We start from the raw sequence: 21,440 nt of genomic DNA on the forward strand, positions 1-21,440 counted from the left end.
CCAGGTCTTGCTGCATTTCTACACTGACTGCATCAGTATCTGAGGAGTCACGAATGGTGAACATTGTCCGATCAGCAGCGAACATCCCCACTTCTGACCTTATGATTGAAGGAAGGTCATTGATGCAGCACCTGAAGATGGTTGGGCCTAGGACACTACCCTGAGGAACTCCTGCAATGATGTCCTGGAGCTCAGATGATTGACCTCCAACAACCACAACCATCTTCCTTTGTGCTAGGTACGATTCCAATCAGTGGAGAGTTTTCCCCGATTCCCATTGACTGGGGTTTTGCGAGGACTCCTCGATGCCATTCTCGGTCAAATGCTGCCTTGATGTCAAAGACAATCACTCTCACCTCATCTCTGGAGTTCAACTCTTTTGTCCATGTTTGAACCAAGGTTGTAATGAGGTCAAGAGCCGAGTGGCCCTGGTGGAACCCAAACTGAGCATCACTGAGCAGGTTATTGCTAAGCAAGTGCCGCTTGATAGCTCTGTCAATGACACCTTCCATCACTTTACTGATGATCGAGAGTAGACTGATGGGGTGGTAACTGGCCGGGTTGGATTTGTCTTGCTTTGTATGTACAGGACATACCCAGGCAGCTTTCCACATTGCTGGGCAGATGCCAGCTTTGTAGCTGTACTGGAACAGCTTGGCTAGGGGCACGGCAAGTTCTGGAGCAAAGGACTTCAGTACTATTACTGGAATATTATCAGGGCCCATAGCCTTTGCAGTGGCCAGTGCCTTCAGTCGTTTCTTGATATCACGGGGAGTGAATCAAATTGGCTGAAGACTGGCATCTGTGATGCTAGGGACTTCAGGAGGAGGCCAAGATGGATCATCCACTTGGCACTTCTGGCTGAAGATTGCTGCAAACGCTTCAGCGTTATCTTTTGCACTGATGTGCAGGTTCCCCAATCATTGAGGATGGGGATATTGTGGAGCCACCTCCTCCTGTTAGTTGTCTAATTGTCCACCACCATTCACGACTTAATGTGGCAGGACTGCAGATCTTAGACCTGATCCGTTGGTTGTGGGATCACTTAGCTCTATCGCATGCTGATTCCACTATCTGGCATGCAAGTGGTCCTGGGTTGTAGCTTCACCAGGTTGACACCTCATTTTGAGGCATGCCTGGTGCTGCCTCTGGCATGCCTTCCTGAAACTCTTCATTGAACCAGGGTTGATCCCCCAGCTTGATGGTAATGGTAGAGTGCGGGATAGGCCGGGCCATGAGGTTACAGATTGTGGTTGAGTATAATGCTGTTGCATGACTGTCTGCAGCACGTCATGCATGACTAGTTTTGCATAGCTAGATCTGTCCGAAATCTATCCGATTTACAGTGGTAGTGCCACACAACATGATGGAGGGTATCCTCAATGTGAAGACGGGACTTTGTTTCCAAAAGGACTACGCGGTGGTCACTCCTACCAATGCCGTCATGGACAGATGCATCTGCGGCAGCAGATTTATGAGGATGAGGTCAAGTTTGTTTTCCCCTCTTGTTGGTTCCCTCACCATCTGCCGCATACCCAGTCTATCAGCTATGTCCTTTAGGACTCGTCCAGCTGTGGTGCTATCGAGCCACTCTTGGTGTTGGACATTAAAGTCCCCCACCCAGAGTACATTCTGTGCCCTTGCCACCCTAAGTGCTTCCTCCAAATGGTGTTCAACATGGAGCAGTACTGATTCATCAGCCGAGGGTTGGGGGGCGGGGGCGTTTGGTGGTAATCAGCAGGAGGTTACTTTGCCCATGTTTGACCTGATGCCGTGAAACTTCATGGAGTCCAGAGTCGACGTTGAGGACTCCAAGGGCAACTCCCTCCTGACTGTATACCATTGTGCCACCATGTCTGCTGGTAGGACAGACCCAGGGATGGTGATGGTTGTGTCTGGGACATTGTAAGGTATGATTCCGTGAGTATGACTATGTCAGGCTGTTACTTGACTAGCTCTCCCAACTTTGGCATAAGCCCCCAGACGTTAGTAAGGAGGACTTTGCAGGGTTTGCTGTTGTCATTTCCAGTGCCTAGGTCGATGCCGGGTGGTCCGTCCGGTTTCATTCCTTGAATTTTTAGCGGTTAGGTACAACTGAATGGCTTGCTAGGCCATTTCAGAGGGCATTTTAAGAGTTAACCATATTGCTGTGGGTTTGGAGGCACATGTAGGCCAGACCAGGTCAGGACAGCAGATGTCCTTCCCTAAAGTACATTACTGAACCAGATGGGTTTTTGCAACAATCAACAATGGTTTCATGGCCATCATTAGACTAGATTTTTTAAGTCCAGTTTTTTGTTTTGTTAATTGAATTCAAATTCCACCTTCTGCCATGGTAGGATTCGAACCCACGTCCCCAGGGGCATACCCTGGGTCACTGAGTTATTAGTCCAGTGACAATACCACTGGGAGAATATAGGCTGCACCACTATAACATTCAGCCTACACTGATTGAGATGATGATGAGGCTAGATATCGCTGTTAAGTCAATTAGAATACCTAATCTAACAATTTTTTTCAATTCCACACTTCGGGGTTATTTCGATTCATCTTTAAATACACTCAGTCTGAGTGAAACATCTTGTGTGCACCAAGCAGCATTTTTTAAAATCTTAGATCAAAAAATGTTCAGTGTTAAATCTTTTATTAATAGTGCTTACAGAGTTGCTTCACCAGTTCGTCTCCCCACCCTTCTTTGTTTTAGCCAGTGTTTTTCATTAGAGGTGGGGGAAACAAAGGGTTTCCATCCAAACATTAGCCCATTTTTTCAGCTGCTGACAGGTCTCCAGCATTTTTATGTCAGATATCTTGCATTTGCAGATTTTTACTTAATCTTGCCTAACTTTCATACAAATTCTTCCTGTATGGAAGTAGAGATAATGGTAATGAATAATAAGGAACTAAATCCAAATCACTACCTGAAATCTCCAATTCAAATTACAACTGCATGATCAACATGGTAGAATGAATGAATCATTCCTCACATTAGAAACAGCACCAGTCATTGTTAAACTGAACACATTCTTACAAATTTGAGCCTTTGTGTGTCTACAGAACAGGAAACAGCTTGTGATGTATTTAAAGAGAAGCTGGATAAACCAGTAAAGGAGAAAGGAATGGAATATTTGATCAGATTAGCTGGAGGGGGTGAGACTGCTTGTATACAGCTTTTGGGCCAATTGACCTGTTCTGGTGTTGGAAATTCTCTAACGCAGCATTCTACTTTGAGAAACAACTATGTTACTCACTCATTTGGTAGCTTATCAACATGTAGCGCCACTGAACCAGCTTCATAACCCTGTTGATTGCTCTCTGGGACGTCCATGTAACGCTCAGTGTAACCAGTGTCGTAGGCCATCCAGACTGTGACTGGCGCACCAGCTACAGCAACCTGCAAGATATCAAGATTCCCTGTTTTATACACAAGACAACATTTGGGTAACGTTATGTCTTTTATCACAAAGTTCAGTGTCTGAGCTCAATGACTCCTATTAGAAGATTCCCTCACCCCACTTTTTTTTTTTAAATTTCTTCTGGCTTGGATACATGGCACCTTAAAAAAAAACCTTTATATAGGTCTTTCCAACATCACCGGACATCTCAAAGAACTTTGCCATGAATGAAGTACTTTGAAATCACTGTTGTAATGCAGGAAACGCAGCAGCCAATTTGCACAAAGCAAGCTCCCACAAACAACGTGATAATGATCAGATCATCAGCTTTCATGATGTTGATTGAGGAATATATATTGGATAACTCCCCTGCTCTTCAAAATAGCGCCTTGGGATCTTTTAGTCCCACTTGAGAGCACAGACAGGGCCTTGGGTTAACGTCTCATCAGAAAGATGGAGAAAGGGGAGCAGGCAACTTACTACCAGCCCTATCACTGGTATCTATATAGTGTCTTTAAAGTACAGAAATTCCCAAGGTACTTTTCTTATTTATCACACCATAAAGTAACGATGCCAAACTGTCATGGCAAAGTTAGAAATGCAACTGGAAACATAGCCAAGATGGATTTTAATTTTTTTTTTTAAAGTAGTATGGAGAAAACTAAAGATGGGAGTTTAGGAAAGGAGTTTTAGATTGTAAGTCCAAGGCAACTGATAGGATGAAGGGGCAGGGGTTATGCATAAAAGTTTAGAATCAAAGGACTAAAATGCAGGAGGGGACTTAAGGCGAGAGGAAGTTGCAGCTGTAGTGAGGTCATGAAGGGAGATAATAGGAAATGTAATACATTGGGGAAATTTGGAACCACTGTAGGTCAGTGAGTTTGACAGCGATTAGTGAATGTAACTCAGTGCTGAACACGATATGAACAAATTTTGAGCAAATTGGAGTACATAGGAAGGCGACAAGCATAATCATGGAGAATTCCAGTCTAGATGTGGAAAAAACATGAAACAAACATTTGGCAGTAGTTTGGGTGAGATAAAGATGGGACCGGTCACCGTCAAAGAGATGGAAGTGATTTTGCTGATGGATTGAATGTGGGGCTTAAAGGTTAGATCAGAATTGAACAGGATTTGTGGCCTGGTTCAGTCTAAGCAAATAGCCAAGGAGGGAGAGGAGTCAAATGGCAGACGACAAAAAAAGAACAGCTTCAATCTTCCTAACACGGTTGGAAGAAGTTTTGACACATGTACAACAGTGACAGGTAGCATGCCAAAGTGTCATCTTGCAGTTGATGCAGTACTAGATGTCAGCAGCATATAGATGGAAGTTAACTTTGTGTTTATAGATATACTCATCAAATGGGGATACATACTTGAGGAAGGAGAAAGAAAACAAAGATAGCTGCATATGGGACTCTGGTCAGGAACAGAAGCTATTGTTGAAGCTGTGCTGGTTGCACTGGAAAAGATAACAGTGGAACCAGTGAAGGGTTGTTCCATGGACTAGACAAAAGGAGCGTTGATGGAAATGGGGTGATGGAACAAGATGGTACAAATGGGAGAGAGGTCAAAAGAAGATAAGGAACGCTAACATGCCATGACAACAGTTACAGAAGACTATGGTCAGAATAGTTTTGATGCTACGAGGACGACAGAAGCTGGACTGAAGGCACTCGAGTTCAGAAAGAACTGAGCAAAGCTTCATCCCTACACTCCACAGTACAAAACATGACTGCACCAACACGAGTATCAATCTATAGGCCATTGTGCTGCTACTCTTTGCACACACTGACTCAAGTTTGTATGTGTCTCATGTCTTGGGGACACTAGCATTCAAAACATTGGCTTATGAGAGTGGTGTACAACTGAAATATGACTTCCTCCTATTTGTGTTCACTTTCCTTTGAAGGACAAAATAAGGTTGTAACTTTTTAAACAGTAAAATGAATCCAAAAAAAGAGACTGAAATCACCTGCTAACAAAGGGATCCATCATGTGATAATCTAAGCATGCAAATTTTGAAGAGATTAAATGAAATTTCACTTAGGATTCCATGATTTAATTTAATTGCTTAAGACCATGAACATGAGCAATGTCTTCTCTTATCATCCTAGGCAAGCACTCTCTACCAATGATGCCTTGCTTCTACTCTGGCTCAGTGCATTCTACCATGGCGGACGAGTCTGACGCGTGAACTGCAGACTCTACCACGTGTGGGGCAGGTAGTGTTTGAAGAGTTGGACAGGAGAGTTACTTGGGGGACTATGAGCTCCTCCTGCTCCCATCGAAATCTCAAGGTGCTCAGAACCTTCTCGAACGCACCTTCTCCACTTTGAGCAGTAGAGGAACAGGTCTCCTGTGAGTTGGTGAGTAAGTTGGATTCCTTCGAGGATGCTTTGTGAATGTCCCAAAGCATTTATTTTGTCTTTCTGGGAGCCTTTTGCCGTGGCGAAGCTCAGAGTAGAGCAGCTGCTTCTGGAGCCTGGTGTCAGGCATACGAGTAACTTGGCCTGCCCAGAGAAGCTGTTTTTTGGGTGATTAGCACCTCAATGCTGGGAATGTTGGCTTGAGAGAGAATGCTGACATTAAATCGCCTATCCAGTCAACGAATGTGAAGGAATTTGTGGAGACAGCATTGGTAGTCCTTCTCCAGTGCCTTGATGTACCTGCTATAGATTGTCCAAGTCTCTGAAGAATATAGGAGCGCATGGATCACTGCTGCCCGGTAGACCATGGTCCTGGCCCTCAAATACTATTTTCCTCAGTCAGCCGAAGGCAAAGCTGTTACACTGAAAGGCAGTGGTGGATTTTGTCAGCTAGGTTTGCCTTCGTTAAGAGGAGACTCCAGAGATATAGAAAATGGTCCACGTTTTCCAGGGTCTCGTCATGGATCCTGATCGAAGGATGATGTTGTGCTGCGGGAATAGCTTGGAAGAGGACCTTAGTTTTCCAGATATTTAAAGTAAGGCCCATCCTCTTGTATGCTTCAGTGAGTCAATGACGACTTGGAGCTCAGTCTCCAAGTGAGCACATGCACAAGCACTGTCCGTGTACTGAAGCTCAATGACTGAGGATGGAGTAACATGTGTTTTGGAGTGGAGCCGATGGAGGCTGAATAATTTCCCGTCCGTCTTGTCGGTTATCTCCACTCCTGTGGGGAGCTTTCTGGAGGAGCAATGTACTTTGCAACTGGTTCCAGAGGTGTAATTTTATCCTGCTTTTAAATAAAAAGGTTGCAAGTTTTTAAACACAATTCATCCAAATCGATTCCGCTAGTGCTTTCATTACCTTGAAGACTTTGGGCTTGTGGATCAAACCCATGAGGGAGAGAAAACCTCCATATGACCAGCCATGGATGGCAACTCTGTTTAGATCAATGAAGCCATATTTCTCAGCAACCCACTGCAGCCCTTCCACCTGATCTTCAATCTCTACCTGGCCCTGTGTAGAAGAGAAAAGAGACATCAAAAATTTCAATAATTACTGAGTTCTACAATTAAGAACACCTGAGAGAGTAAAAACAAAGCAGTCACTTGTACAGGCTGCTAGGTGGTTAATTTACAAGCAGCATTAGCACAGTGCAGATGGAAAATGGTCCAGAGATTTGGGTGAGACATTCAGGAGGCAGGAAATCATTTTAAGTTCCAAGAACAATGTGGATTCTGAACTGTTTGGTTTAATCGAACAGACTTATCGCCCCCTAATTGTTATCTCGCAGGGTTACCTCAGTCTATTTACAATTCGGCAGTAGCAGTCACAGGGAAATTGTAAATACAAGATCAAAGATTTAAGTCAGGTATGTGGGACTAAAGCTATAAACCTAAATAAGTGAAACATTAATTCAAAGCAGACCTCAGAAAAAAATGTTATCCAGAGGGCGATGAATGCTTAGAAATACCTACTGAGAGGGGGTAGGACCTTAGAATTCTATGGAAGGTTGAACTAGATGGGTTGAATGGCCTCCCTCATTTCTATTTATCTTTATGATTAGGTGAGTTCAAAATGTTCAATGGATGCCAAGCTAGGTGAGTGTGATTACTAGATGTACAAGCTTGATGGGCCAAAGAATACTTGCTCTTCCTTGACATTTTCAACACCAAGTTGATGTCACTGCTTCTGATTTGTGCAAACTAAAAGACAATAGGCATCTTGGGTTACCCTGTTGCAAAACCCAGCAAAGCAACTATGTACACTACCTGGCCAACTGATACTGATTTCTTATATGGCAATTGTCACAATCATGCCTTCATACAGTAAGGCTTGCCAGTAGGGAAGGGTTAGATACCCCATGTCCTCTTGCACACATCCCTTGATGGTGAGTGGTTACAAAGCGACAGAGACCTCAAAGCAGATCACATCGCTAACTTATTGGGTGCTGGGAGACATAAATCAATAAAGTAGAAAAATTGGAATGAGTTAAAGTACACCCTCGTCTGATGAGATGAAAAAGTAATGCTTCCTGGCTTTAAGTCACAAGTGTAATGAGGTTCTGTCAGCACAGTTCCTAATGGCATGGCCCACAACATCAAAATATCTCCCAATGTGGCACCAATTGGACATCGTAGAAAGCCACAGAATGTTTTCCATTTCCCACATAAACCAATCACTTTGGTGCAATGTTCTGTGGCTGCAGCCCTGGCATTTTGCTGGAGCCAAGTAGACAGCTTTATTTTGCATCTACATCATCCTGAACTGACCTGGGTCTGCTTGGGCCTGGAACAAGCTGCCCGATATGGAAACATTTCTATTCCCCAGGGCTGGTATCATCACCTTTGCTACACAACATAGCCACAAAAAGAAAAACAATGTGTGGGGTGAGGGGGTAACTAAAAATCTCCATTTTTTTTGTGCAGAGAACATATTTACTGTTACACAAAGCATTTAATCTGGCTACCACAGCACATTAAATGAAATATGCATCAGCAATAGTGCGTCCAAAATTATGAGTGAACAATCTGATCCAAAGCACTCAACATGCCCAGCTGGAATATAAAGTTGGGAGAGCAATTCAACATGTGATAAATAGGAACCTTGAAACTAAGCAGTACACTTACATAATACTGTTTTGAGGGTCAACTGGGTGCTCGAGTTATTTGTCTGCCTCATTCCTGAAATAATCTTGTTTTAAGGGGAAAAGGACTTTTAGACAGACGATGACAGCTCACCAATACCACCCTTATTTTCCCACCTTTGCACAAAGATTGCGGAAAAGATAGATATGATGTATTATAGCAACTGGAACCGTCTGTTCAACAGTGAAGGCACAACAGAGAAAGCTCTGGCCCAGAAACATACAGATTGCATCTCCGCAAATAGCTTTGTTGTATTAGAAAGAGCTAGTGGCACCAGAGAAATTACAGAATGATATTTACAATGACAGTGAGTAAGGCAGTAGTTTTTCTTTATGTGAGACGTGTCAGAACATATTACATTTTTGAAGTAGAATGAGTGATGACTACCAGGATTAACCAGCACAACATTAAGGATCACACATGAACAACCAGTGTCTGTGGAACCTGTACCCTAGCACCAATATCCATGCCTTCCTAAGGGGAGGGAATGAAGTTGAGCTTTTTAATATATATAGTTCTACAGACTATAAGAACATGGCAGGTACAGCCATGTTTAGTTAAATGTCACTTTAAAATCACTGTGGTAAAAAGGAAAAATACCATTTTGTTTTTGAGGGCACCTTCGAACAAAAGACCTCGCTGGCAGGACCCCCTGCCATCGATCACCACCACTGCGTAGCCAAGAGATGCCAGTGTATTCAGCCTCAGATACTTTATTCCCTTGAATGAGTTGTTCACCAGCTGGACCTACATGAAAAAGGGAACAAATTCTATAGTCAATATCCTAATAACCAGATGAGTGAAGATGTCAAAAGAAACTGCAGGAGCTCCAAATTCTCCACTGGAGTGCACTGTCCAATCTCAAAACAGTCTCAAATTTTCCCTAGATTCCTCACTTGACTGCTTTACAGTAATCCACTTAAAAGCGTATATGTGGATGTCAAACAAGGATTAAGATTGGCTGTGAATCTCACCATAAATGAAAGGCCACAATACTGCACCTGTACCTCTACCTCTACCTGACTGAGCAATCTCAGAAGTGGAGAACACAACATAGTTGAGATGCTTGATTCTGCAGAACTCTAAATGGCACGCATGTAAGAACCCAGAAAGCTGCAAAGTGAACCTCAAACCTTTTTAAAAACTGATTTTAACAACTGTTTGCGTTATTAAAGGAGTTGGCAGAGGAGGAGAGAGCATGACAACATTCTTCAAGCTGTCACGAAGATGTCTCATGCAGTCTCAGAACAGACCAAGTGGGTTTCATTCACTGCAGTGGTTAATGTGTCTGTGTTAAATTCCTAATTAAGATAGTTTAACAAACAGCCCATTCAAAATAAATGGCAGAGAGGAAATTAAAACCTTTTGTGCTTTCACCAGTGGCAGCCAGATGACAATAGCAAGCTGGGTTCATGGCATCACTTATTTAAAATCCACCCCCTCACAGGCAGCCTTTGACCGGTAGATCTAAGGCTTAAGCTTCAACACTGGGAAAGGACAATGAACAGACACCCCTTTTTGAACTATTTTAAATTAAGTGGTAGCTTATTAAAATTGCTTTGCATTTACTTTCAATTTTTATTTTGTGCATTTCAGGGTAAAAATTCCACTGCTCCTGATATTGACTTGAGGCAGGAATCGCATTGTGCAAAACTTCACATTTCCAACCTGTGATTTACTCATTAACATTAATGGACAGAAGATTGCAGACTGGGAATGCGCAATTTCCTAATGTGTTCATCAGTATGAGGCTGAAGCAGGTGCAGCACACTCTGTACAAGCACACAAATGATAAAAAGCGAGTGCATGCATTTGTTGGTACATTGCTATATTTACGGCATAACCCATCATAAAGCTAGTGAGATAGATGGCTATGTTTACGGCATAACCCATCTATCTCACTAGCTTTATGATGGGTTATGCCATAAATACAGCCAATCATAAAACTAGTGAGAGATTGGCTAAGTCACAGACTGGCAAAAATTCATGCTGATGTCTTCTTCACACCATTTGTTGAATTTCAGCTTGTTCGTATGTGGGCGACAAGACAGCCAGAAGGCTCCACGTCTCCAGAAGGTGCACGGAGATCAGCTATACACTCCTTGAGCAACACTTTATAAGCAGACCACCTGTTTAGCCAAAAAGGTTACATGGAGTGACAGAGAAAGAAAATGTAAGGAGATCCAAAGTAAGGGAAACAGGCCATCTCAAAGACTCGGTCAGTAAATGCACACATTGTCTGAATGGACCAAGACTATCAAGTGCCCAGGTTTGATCAAAGTTGACATTTCAGGTCAATAACTTTCTCCACAGATGCTGAGTATTTACAGCATTTTCAGTTTTTATTTCAGATTTCTAGCATTCGGAGTATTTTGCTTTTGCTGCTGTCAGATATCGAGCATACACACTCCCCAAAAAGATATTTGTTCCCTCCTCCACTGCCTTTTGCACAAGTTCAAACAGCAGAGCTACAGGTTAACAGAGCCTAGTATGAGAAGCCCAGGTGTGTACAGAGATACAGCTGTATTTTTTTTGAGCTATCACATGCCTCAACAGTAGAAAATAGGCTACCTGCTGCTTTTTCAGCTAAGCCTACCATGTTGTCACGGCCAGGTGAGCAGGGAGGTCTCAGGCTCCCCTCTCACCCCTTCTCTTGTTTGACCACAACAGAGTTTATTCCTTTTTGTTTTTAAACAGTGGTTATGTTTACCACCTCTGAGTATTTCACCCTTTCCCTAACATAATTGCAAAGAATCAATTGGATAGGATTTTCTGCAGTTTAAACAAGATTACACTTAACACTCTAACCCGATTTAAAATACTAAAAATAAGCCACACATTTGCGCACACATTCACATGAGAGACAGACACACACACAAATATATTATATAGGGAACCAGATTTGATGGTTGGATTAAAGTCCAGGATAAATGGAACTTAAATACAGTCTGTAAGTCCAGCAATCTTTGGTTGGAGCTGTAGTCTTGAAGTCATCGTTGGTCGAAGTCATCGTTGGCTTGCTTTGTTCAGAGCACCTGAAGGCAGAATTGGTTGCTGATTCTCTTCCCCTGGTTGCTGGCTATAGCGATCTGTAGGCTCGGAGGGGGGTTTCCCAGTTGCAACTGGTTCTTCTCTTGATATTTTCTGGGGAGAGAGAGAGAGAGAAGAGAGGGAGACACAGGGCAGCAGCCACCTGCTTTGTTGCTGTCTTTTCAATTACTGCCTGTCAGCTGTATCACAAAACTTTAGTTTCCTCAGAGATGAACAGGCAGTTTGTTTTCAACGAGGTTTTTTCTGGAATCTTCTAATGAAATTCAAGATGCTACGTGCCCCTGCCTGTCCATCCAAACTTGGACGGGGGTTGTCTCTTTCACCGTCAATGGGTGGGAATGGCCTTGATGGCCATGCTGATAAAAACCATTCTAGGTAATTCAATCACTTAGGGCAAGCTGTTGTTCTGGCTGAGCTTCTGTTAGAGTCTATTCTCCCGTCCAAGCTCTTGGTGTTTCAAATGTAAATTGCAGTGGCCATCTTGGCTACTAGTTTTTTTAAAAAAAAGTTAACTTGTAGGATTTTTTCCGTTAAAAGTCTAATGTAAGTTTCCAACTGATGAAATTAATATGTCCCATTTGGCATATAGAGTTTTCCTGATACTTCATTCTGCTTGGTACGGAGGTGAGACGATGGGAGTGGAAAAGAGAGAGAGGAAAACACATTCATTCTTATTCACTCTACAATGCACTCATGAATCTTAGAATTGTTGCAGCTGGTTTTCTCTGCAACAGCAATGCTGATTTAATTTCCTTTTTTCTTGGAATCTGTCTGGGATATTTGTGTGTTGTCAAATGGGATTAAGGTTTCTTTCGTATCGATTTATAATACCCTGGAGTGGTGCATCTTAATAAACATGTGGTTGTTGAAGAAACTTGAGGTCTGCAAATTACCATGATTAGCTATGGCAAGTTCTGCTGTACGTACAAGCTTTAACCCCTCAGCTGATGTTTTTGCGACATGTGGTTTTAACCATTCAGGATCCAGTACCTTGACAATTTCGCTCCCTATAGGGGTGGCGGGTAATAAATTGGTTTTAAGCCCCTGTGAGGTGTCTGAAGTTTCCTCTGGACTGTTGTTCTTACTGACTTCTGAAGTGAAATAGTTAGATTTAATTAGCTTTGGGCTTGGTCCTTGATCATTGGCCTCTTCAGTGGATAGATTCACTCTGGCTTCACTTAGTTTTCTGGTGAGTCACACAAGTGCTGTTCACTTTAGGGCATTTTTGTTTTTGTTTCCCTTTACTGTGGAGAGAGTCGCTTTGCTAATATTCCCCATGTCCGCTGGGACATTCCTGCTCGCAGGTAATTGTCCAACTCCCACTGCACTCCCCTGTGGCACTTCAACTAGTTGAGGCATCGTCCTTACTGTTGGTTTGTCTTTTTTGGAATTTTCCTGGTCACTGCAGGTTTCTATAAATGCTGTTCGCAGCTTGGGTAGAGTTCTTCTTTAGCCTGCATTTAAGTAGGAACGTGCGGGGTCTAATTTTTCCAACATTTCAGGGTTGGCTAACCGGACAGTAGGGGGTTCCATTTGGGAAGCCTCCCGACCCTCCTTTAACCTGCCCTCACTGTCCTTTGCGTCCCTTTCCTCCCTAACTGTCTCACAGACCTGTGCTTATCAGTTTCCTTTTGTTTTCGACAGAGGTCCCACACAATCCACCTGCTGGAGGGTTCCCCAATAGCTGGTATGGGAATTAGGGGTGCAGATTTTACTGCAGGTTGGAGCTTCCCCAATACCTGGCACATGTGGGAAATTTTACAGAACTCCACCATATCTTTGTGGAGTTTTGGCCAGTGGGCTTTGGTTTTTTTGTACACAGACGTGTCCAGCCATTGTAAGCTTGTGGGCCATTCTTAAGATTTCTTTACAGTACCTTGGCAACACCACTATCTGGTGAACCCCTGTCCACAGGTCTATGAGTAGGTCTCCACTTCCTCATCAGCACCTCATTCTTTAAATAGTAGCACTCAGGGGGCTTCCTCTACTTCAGTTTCAATTTGGTAAGCCTGTGCTAACAACTTGAATACTGGGTTGGCTTGCTGAACCTCAACTAGGGAAAATCTGTTTAACCTATTCCTTGGTTCCTCTAACTTCCCAAAGGAGGTTTCAGATAAGCAGACCATAAGGTCATTTGTCTGTAGTGCCAGTGCAGCCTCCTCTGATGGAGCTGGTTTGGCCACGGACCGAGTCACCACACAGTCAGGGAAAATTCTGGGGACCATCTCCTGCAACTGTCCTATTTCTCTGACCTCCTTCGGTCTCTCTACCACTATGGGGGTAGCTACCACCTTCGCCACCGTCAGATCATTATTCAGGAGGTCCACCCTGTCCACAGGCAAACTAGGGACAATCCCCACGGTCACCAGTCCCGAAACCAGGCTGCACTCTAAGTGCACTCGATATAAAGGTACGGACATACCACGCCCTCCGATATCATTCACTAATACTCTCACAGGGAAAGGTCATGCCTTTTCCCAGCAGAAGGAATCTGGTGGCTCCTTCATCCCTGAAGGGTATGAGTTACTTTCCCTTGGGATACAAAATCCCGATAAACTTCAGGGATTTTATTAACTTTTCCCGCACCCACAGCAGTATGTTTCCTGGGTCTTACTGCTGCTGCAGTTACAGCCACAGCCTGCTCTGCTGTGTTTTCCATCAGGGTTGCTTCTCCTACACTGGTCTGGTGTGCCATGATTAATCTTACAGGTTTTCCCCATAATTTCCAGCAGTCAGCTCGGAGGTGACCTGCCTTGTTACAGTGGAAACACACAGGTTTTTGGGTCTCATTCCTGTTCTCATCACCATCTTTTTTGGCTTGAGGATGACCCCGTGTGTCCAGCTTTCCTTTCTCGCCCAGGGCTGCTTGGGCTCCTATCCCTCCCACCTTTTATCCTTTTCGGGTTTGTGGGGATGACTTATGTACGAGAGCAAATTCATCAGTCTGCCTGGCTCTTTGAACCTTTTGTTCCTCTAGATGGAGAACGAGAAAGGGGAAGCGAGTTTTTAAATTCAAGAAAAATTACTTCTGAGGTTTTCATATGTGGGCTGTACCTTAAGGGCCCTTAACCACTGTCCAAAAGCCAGCTGCTTAACTCTTTCAAACTCGAGGTAGGTTTGATCAGGTTGCTTCCGGAGGGTCGGAATTTCTGGTAGTACGCTTCCAGTACCAGATCATATTCCTCGATGATAGTGTTTTTAGTCAACTCATAATCCGATGAACTTTCATCTGGCAGTGAATAAACCTCATTGGCTTTTCCTGTTGCTATGCTTGCTTTGTAACAATAGGGTCCAGCTCGCGGCCGTTTCAACAGTCTTGCAAGCTTTTCAAAAGTGACAAAAAAAAGACTTTCACATCTCCCTCACTGAACTTAGGAATCAACTGGGAGAACTTTAAGAGCTTCCTCACTCGCCAGGCTTTCACTGGGGGTACGATGTTGCCCCCTAATTGATTCAAGCCGCCTTAGCTCTCTTTCTTCTTTCTCCTTCTGGAAAATTATTTTTCCCTTTCTTACAGTTCAAGTTTCCTCTGTTCTAATTGTATTTTTGCTAACATTACCCTGTCTGTGTCTGACTCTAACCCCGTTTCTGATTCTTCAGGTTCAAAGTGTAAAATGGTTGGCCACAAGTCTTAGGATTTCAGATTTCTTCGCTTTTGCATGGAAAGTAATCCCAAACTGCCCACCTACATTCCTCAACTCTTCAATAGATAGGGTCTTTAACTTATCCCAAGTTACTTCACCCTGACTTGGGAAGGTACTGTCGTCAAATTTGGACATGTTAGTACTCTAGCATGAAAACCACAAGAAAACCTATATTGAAGTTTTTTTTGAAACTTTGATCGGGATCAATTTGGTTTCCCACTTCCAATATCTCCTTTGGCATTGAGTTACAATCCTGGACTATAGCCCCCAAATTTCTGTTATGGTCAGATGAGGAAGGGGGTCTCAGACTCCCCTCTCGCCTCTTCTCTGGTTTGACCACAACAGCGTTTATTCCTTTTTTTTAAAAAAACAATGGTTATGCTCATCACCTCAGTAAGTGTTTCACCCTTGCCGTAACGTAACTGCAAAGAATCAATCGGACAGGGTTTTCTTGAGTTTAAATAAGAAAGAGGCAAGTTTATTACACCTAACACTCTAACCCGATGTAAAATACTAAAAATACACTACACATTTGCACACAGATTCACAGGAGAGTCAAACACACACACACACACACACACACACACACAGATTACAGAGGGAAACAGATTTGGTGGTTGGATTAAAGTCCAGAATAAATGGAATTTAAATACAGTCTGCAAGTCCAGTAATCTTCAATTGGAGCTTAGACTTGAAGTCCTCGCTGGCCCAAGTGCACTGTGGTTGGCTTGCTTTGCTCAGGGGTTCTGAAGGCAGAATTGATTATTGATTCTCTTCCCCAGGTTGCTGGCACTAGCGGTCTATAGGTTTGGAGGGGGTTCCCCCAGTCTGTTCTTCTCTTGATATTTTCTGGGGAGAGAGAGAGAAAAAGAGAGGGGGAGACACAGGAGCAGCCACCTGCTTCGTCGCAATCTTTTCAGTTACTGCCTGTTCTGCTGTCTGTCACAAAACTTTAGTTTCCTCAGAGATGAGCCGTCAATCACATGGATCTATCAATACCCTTTGTTTCTAATGAGGTTTTTTTCTGGAATCTACTAATGAAATTCAAAGTGCTACATGCCCCAGAGCATCCAACCACACTTGGAGAGGGGGGTTTGACTCTTTCAAAGTCGATGGGTGGTAATGGCCTTGACGGCCGTGCTAATAACACCATTCTAGGTAATTCAATCACTTAGGGCAAGCCATTGTTCTGGCTGAGCTTCTGTTTGACACTATTCTCCAGGCCAAACTCGGTGTTTCAAATGTAAACTGCCGTGGCCATCTTGGCTGCTAGTTTTTTTTTTTAAAAAGTTAACTTGTAGGATTTTTTCCATTAAAAGTCTAATGCAAGTTTCCAACTGATGAAATCAATGTGCCCCATTTGGTACATAGGGTTTTCCTGAAAATGCCCATTAGTGCACTGGTTTGTAGGTTTATCTGCTACCAAGTGAGAAGATCTTCCCTTCTCTTCTATATTAGGCAGTCCCTTACAAACAGGGGTGACTTTCTTCCACTCCAGGGTTGTGGGTCCTTGGGTGACTGAATAGTTCAATTCTAGATCCACTCACTCTACCACAGCTGGGGCAGGTGTTGTGTGGTGAGGCGAGTGATTGGGATGCTCGAATTTCCGAAAGCTCTTTCCACTGTTTGCACTTGGTCGCTGCCCGGGCATGTCGCCGCTGTTCGAACTGGCTGGCACCTTCACGGATGCTTAGTCTCCATTTTGGGCAGTCTTGGGCAAGAGATTCCCACGAATCAGTGGAGATGTCACAGTTTTTCAGAAGCATTTCCTGTGCCTAGTAACCTCTTGCCGTGATGGAGCTTGTTTTGGGAGTCTTCTGTCAGGCATGCGGACGACGTGGCCTGCCCAACCTAACTGACTAGACATGACCCAGTGTCTTGATATTGGGGTTGCTGGCCTGAGAGAGGACACAGATATTGGGGCGCCTGTCCTGCCGCTGAATTTGCAGGATCTTGCAGAAGCACCCCTGGTGATATCTCTCCAGGGCTTTGAGATGTCTGCTGTACAGTATCCATGCTTCCGACGCATACAGGAGGGCAGGTAATACTGCGGCCCTAGACCATGAGCTTGGTGCCAGGGTTGATGTCTTTGTCGTCAAACACGCTTTTCCTCAGACGACCGAAGACTGCGCAAACACATTGGAAGTGATGCTCAGTTTCATCGTCTACGTCTGGCTGTGCTGAGAGGAGGCTCCAAAAGGTATGAGAAGTGATCCACATTGTCCAGTGGTTCTCCGTGGATCTTGATAGTTGGGAGGCAGTGTTGCGCTGCGGGAGCAGGCTGGTAGAGGACTTTTGTCCTCTGGATGTTCAGCTTAAGACCCATTCATCCATATGCCTCCGTAAATGCATCAACGAGGGTTTGAAGCTTGGCCTGAGCGCGCACGTATTCAAGCGTCGTCAGTGTACTGCAGCTCGAAGGACCACAAGGATATTCGCATCACCCATGCCACGATAGCAGCCGATGACTGCTGGCCCGATCATCGCCTAATCCAAGCTACAATCTCCATAAACCCAGTCCAAAAACGGCAGTGGCAGCACAAGCAGTGGCAGCACAAGCACTGCCACAGGAAAATCAATGTCGATGGTATCTGGGAATCTGCAAAGACAGACCTACTCAGGCAGCGTCTTGCAAGCAACCTGGCGACGCTCAACGAGTAGGAGCCACAGAATGTCCACAATGCCTGGTTCACCCTCAAAGCTACCATAATCAGCACTTGCAAAGATACTCTTGGTTTCTCGACCAGGAAAGTGGCAAAGATAAGCCCCCAGTGACAGACCTACTCAGTAACCTTAGTGAGCCATACTCTGGATAATCTGGAGTACTGTGCTCTCAGATTAGCCAGTACATCAGAGGGTTGGTTTGGTTATGAATCTCTACTGCCAGGTATGTCATCTTGGAATCTCTCAACTCCAAAGAGACCCCAACATGCCTTCATGGCCAAGAGAACAATCACTAGTCACCAACAGGCAATAGGTGCCCTGTAAACATGTTTTAGATGAAAAAATGAATTCATACACCAACCCAATTTGGAAATACATCACCGTTCCGTCATCATCGCTGGGTCAAATCCTGGAATTCCTTACCTACCAATACCATGGGAGTACATTCACCAAAGCCTACAGCGGCTCAAGGTGGTGGCTCACCACCACCTTCTCAAAGGCAATTAGGCATAAACGATAAACTCTGGCTGTGGCAAAAATAGAGAGCAGAAAAGAAAGTGATAATGTTCCTAAAGCTAATTTCACCAATATAAAATGCTAGTTTCCAATTTTCTTCAGAAGTTCCTCTTGCACTTTTAAACACACATTTTCTTGCTGTTTATTTGAAAAGCTGACTCACATGTTCCAAATAGACAAGAAAAGATATCTTCTGGTAGCCTTACCTGTGGCCCTCCATAAACAAAGAGGATGGTGGGGTGCTTGCGAGCTGGTTGCAGGTTGTGAGGTTTATATAGCATGCCGTACAGCTTGAAACCAGATTTACTAGGGAAGTTGAAAATTTCAGGCGGCACATAATCAGGGGGGCAACCTGTTCAATGTAAGGAGAAAAGTTAAACCTTACTCTACAAAGTGACAGAATTCAGGTCTATTTATCTCAGTTTTGTCCAGTTTTAGATAGTAAAGAATGGCATTAGCACCGTTCAAAGCTCAGCTGAAATTCCTCCAGTAACCTAGTAGATGGCACATACAGTCCAGCACTAAAACAGACCACAAGACCATTCTGATCCCAATTCTCTGTCGAATTAGCCGATCTCAGCCATCAGGACAGTTAGGCTCAAACTTCTCAACGCCCTTAGGCTAGACAAGAAAAATATTAGCCAGGGTCCTTGCATTTATTCATTAACCAGTCTCCTGCACTGGCAATAAACGTGTGGATACAACACAAAAAACAGCATTGGATTCAGCACTATAGCCTGCTGACACTCATTGTTTAAGTTTACACCTGTTGAATCTTCAGTTGGGTGAGGTATATAGAGCAGCTGGCATGTGGAACTGCACCCAAGCAAGTGTCATTGTCTTCAGAGTGGAAGGAAAAAGAGCCCAGCCAGACTCAGTCTATCAGCATTTATTTTAAGATTGCCCTCTTCCCATTTAGACTACTTGAAGCAGCCCACATTAGATTTATGCATACCATGGAGCTTTAAGGCCATAGGAAATGCTTAATATTCCAATTAATCTGATATGGATATGATTTTAATGCGATTTTCACTTGATCCACCAATGAGACAAGAATGCTGAAAAGAACCATTTACAAAATCCCAGGCTCACAAAATTCAAGCAGGGCACACCAGTAATAAGTGAACACAAATATGACTGAGTCACTTGGGCTGAGGACTAGAATGTCAGGGCTGGCGAGCCTTAATTTAGGCACCTCTGCCCTGGCTGCCAGTGTTTTCCATCTAATCCACCCAATGATGAGTATCATCATTCATACCACCCAATGATGAGTAAACCAAAACATGGTTTTGTGAAAGGGAAATCATGTTTAACCAATTTATTGGTGTTCTTTGAGGGAGTTACATGTGCCGTGGATGAAGGGGAACCAGTGGATGTATTGTACTTAGCATTCCAGAAGGCATTTGATAAGGTGCCACATCAAAGATTATTGCAGAAAATAAAAGCTCATGGTGTATGGGGTAACATATTGGCATGGATAGAAGTTCGGTTAGCTAACAGGAAACAGAGAGTAGGCATAAATGGGTCTTTTTCTGGCTGGCAAGATGTAATGAGTGGTGTGCCATAGGGATCTGTGCTAGGGCTTCAACTTTTTACAATTTATATAAATGACTTAGATGAAGGGACTGAAGGTATGGTTGCTAAATTTGCTGATGACACAAAGATAGATAGGAAAGTAACTTGCGAAGAGGACATAAGTGGGCTACAAAGGGATATAGATAAGCTGAGTGGGCAAACAGCTGGCAAATGGAGTATAACGTGGGAAAGTGGGAACTTGTCCATTTTGACAGGAAGAATAAAAAAGCATATTATCTAAATGGTGAGAGATTGCAGAGCTCTGAGACGCAGAGGGATCTGGGTGTCCTAGTACATGAATCGCAAAAGGTTAGTATGCAGGTACAGCACGTAATTAGGAAAGCTAATAGAATGTTATCGTTTACCGCGAGGGGAATTGCATACAAAAATAGGTTACGCTTCAGCTATACAGGGCATTGGTGAGACCACATCTGGAGTACTGTTTACAGTACTAATCTCCTTATTTAAGGAAGGATGTAAATGCGTTGGAGACAGTACAGAGAAGGCTTACTAGACCAATGAGCGGGCTATCTTATGAGGGAAGATTGGACAGGCTAGGCTTGTATCCGCTCGAATTTGGAAGAGTAAGAGGCGACTTGATTGAAATGTAAAAGATTCTAAGGGTTTTGACAGGGTCAATGTGGAAAGGATGTTTCCCCTTGTGGCAGAATCTAGAAATAAGGGGTCATTGTTTAAAAAAAAAGTCGCCATTTCAGACAGATGAGAATTTTTTTCTCGGAGGATGGTGAGTCTTTGGAACTCTCTTCCTCAAAAGTCAGTAGAAGCAGAGTCTTGGAATATTTTTAAGGCAGAGGTAGATAGATTCTTGATAAGCAAGGGGGTAAGAAAGGTCATCAGGGGTCAGTGGAAATGTGGAGTAATCAGTTCAGCCATGAACTTACTAAATGGCGGAGCAGGTTCGAGGGGCCAGGTGGCCTACTCCTGCTCCTAATTCGTATGTTCGTATGAATAACAGGACGCAGGCTCCTTACTCTATGGTGGAACTCCACCTAGCGGCTGGCCAAGGAATGTCAGTTTTTCAGTTTTATTTCTTTTGAATCTCAGTTACAGGCCATAGAATTTGTTAATTTTGCTAAATGGTTGCAAACACTTCTCTCATTACTTATTAAACCAACACCTCATCTTCCTAAAGATTTTGAGTCTTACCGGGATACAATTCCATCGGTACCAGTTGCACACTGGTACATCACTACGGAGGCTATTTTCATGTGGACCTCAACAGTAAATACCAGCAGTCTGTTAAAATGGAGTGGCCATAAATAGCCAAGCCTATTTCTGTCGTCAACTGACACACTCAAATCTACAATTCAAAGGGGAGTTGGCTGGATCATAATCAGGAGTACAATACGTAGATGACTTTCCCCGCTCTAATCAGGATCGCCAAGGTTAACCCAAGTGGCCCTACTGGTGCTCAAGTAACTCAGCATAGACCTGGGATTGCCTCACCTTCTTGAGCTTCCTCAACTATTCACTGACTTAACAGCTGAGCCATTGCAGAATCC

At 43.7% G+C, this 21,440-nt stretch overlaps 1 protein-coding gene across 5 annotated transcripts in view; it reads right to left on the bottom strand.

Annotated features, from left to right (window-relative positions):
• Positions 1–21,440, bottom strand: part of LOC137378924 (dipeptidyl peptidase 9-like) — a 147,811-nt gene that overhangs the window by 5,283 nt on the left and 121,088 nt on the right. For 4 of the 5 annotated variants that reach the window (XM_068049424.1, XM_068049423.1, XM_068049426.1 and 1 more), the window contains 4 exons: positions 18,549–18,694; positions 9,068–9,214; positions 6,684–6,836; positions 3,249–3,391 (listed from right to left, as the gene is read on the bottom strand). In XM_068049424.1, the coding sequence (XP_067905525.1) occupies positions 3,249–3,391; positions 6,684–6,836; positions 9,068–9,214; positions 18,549–18,694 (589 nt within the window). Of the gene's footprint in view, positions 1–3,248; positions 3,392–6,683; positions 6,837–9,067; positions 9,215–18,548; positions 18,695–21,440 lie in introns of those variants that run through there. The other variant, XM_068049427.1, reaches the window with a different exon arrangement.

Source organism: Heterodontus francisci, chromosome 17 (genome assembly GCF_036365525.1).
Source record: "Heterodontus francisci isolate sHetFra1 chromosome 17, sHetFra1.hap1, whole genome shotgun sequence".
Lineage (NCBI taxonomy): Eukaryota > Metazoa > Chordata > Chondrichthyes > Heterodontiformes > Heterodontidae > Heterodontus > Heterodontus francisci.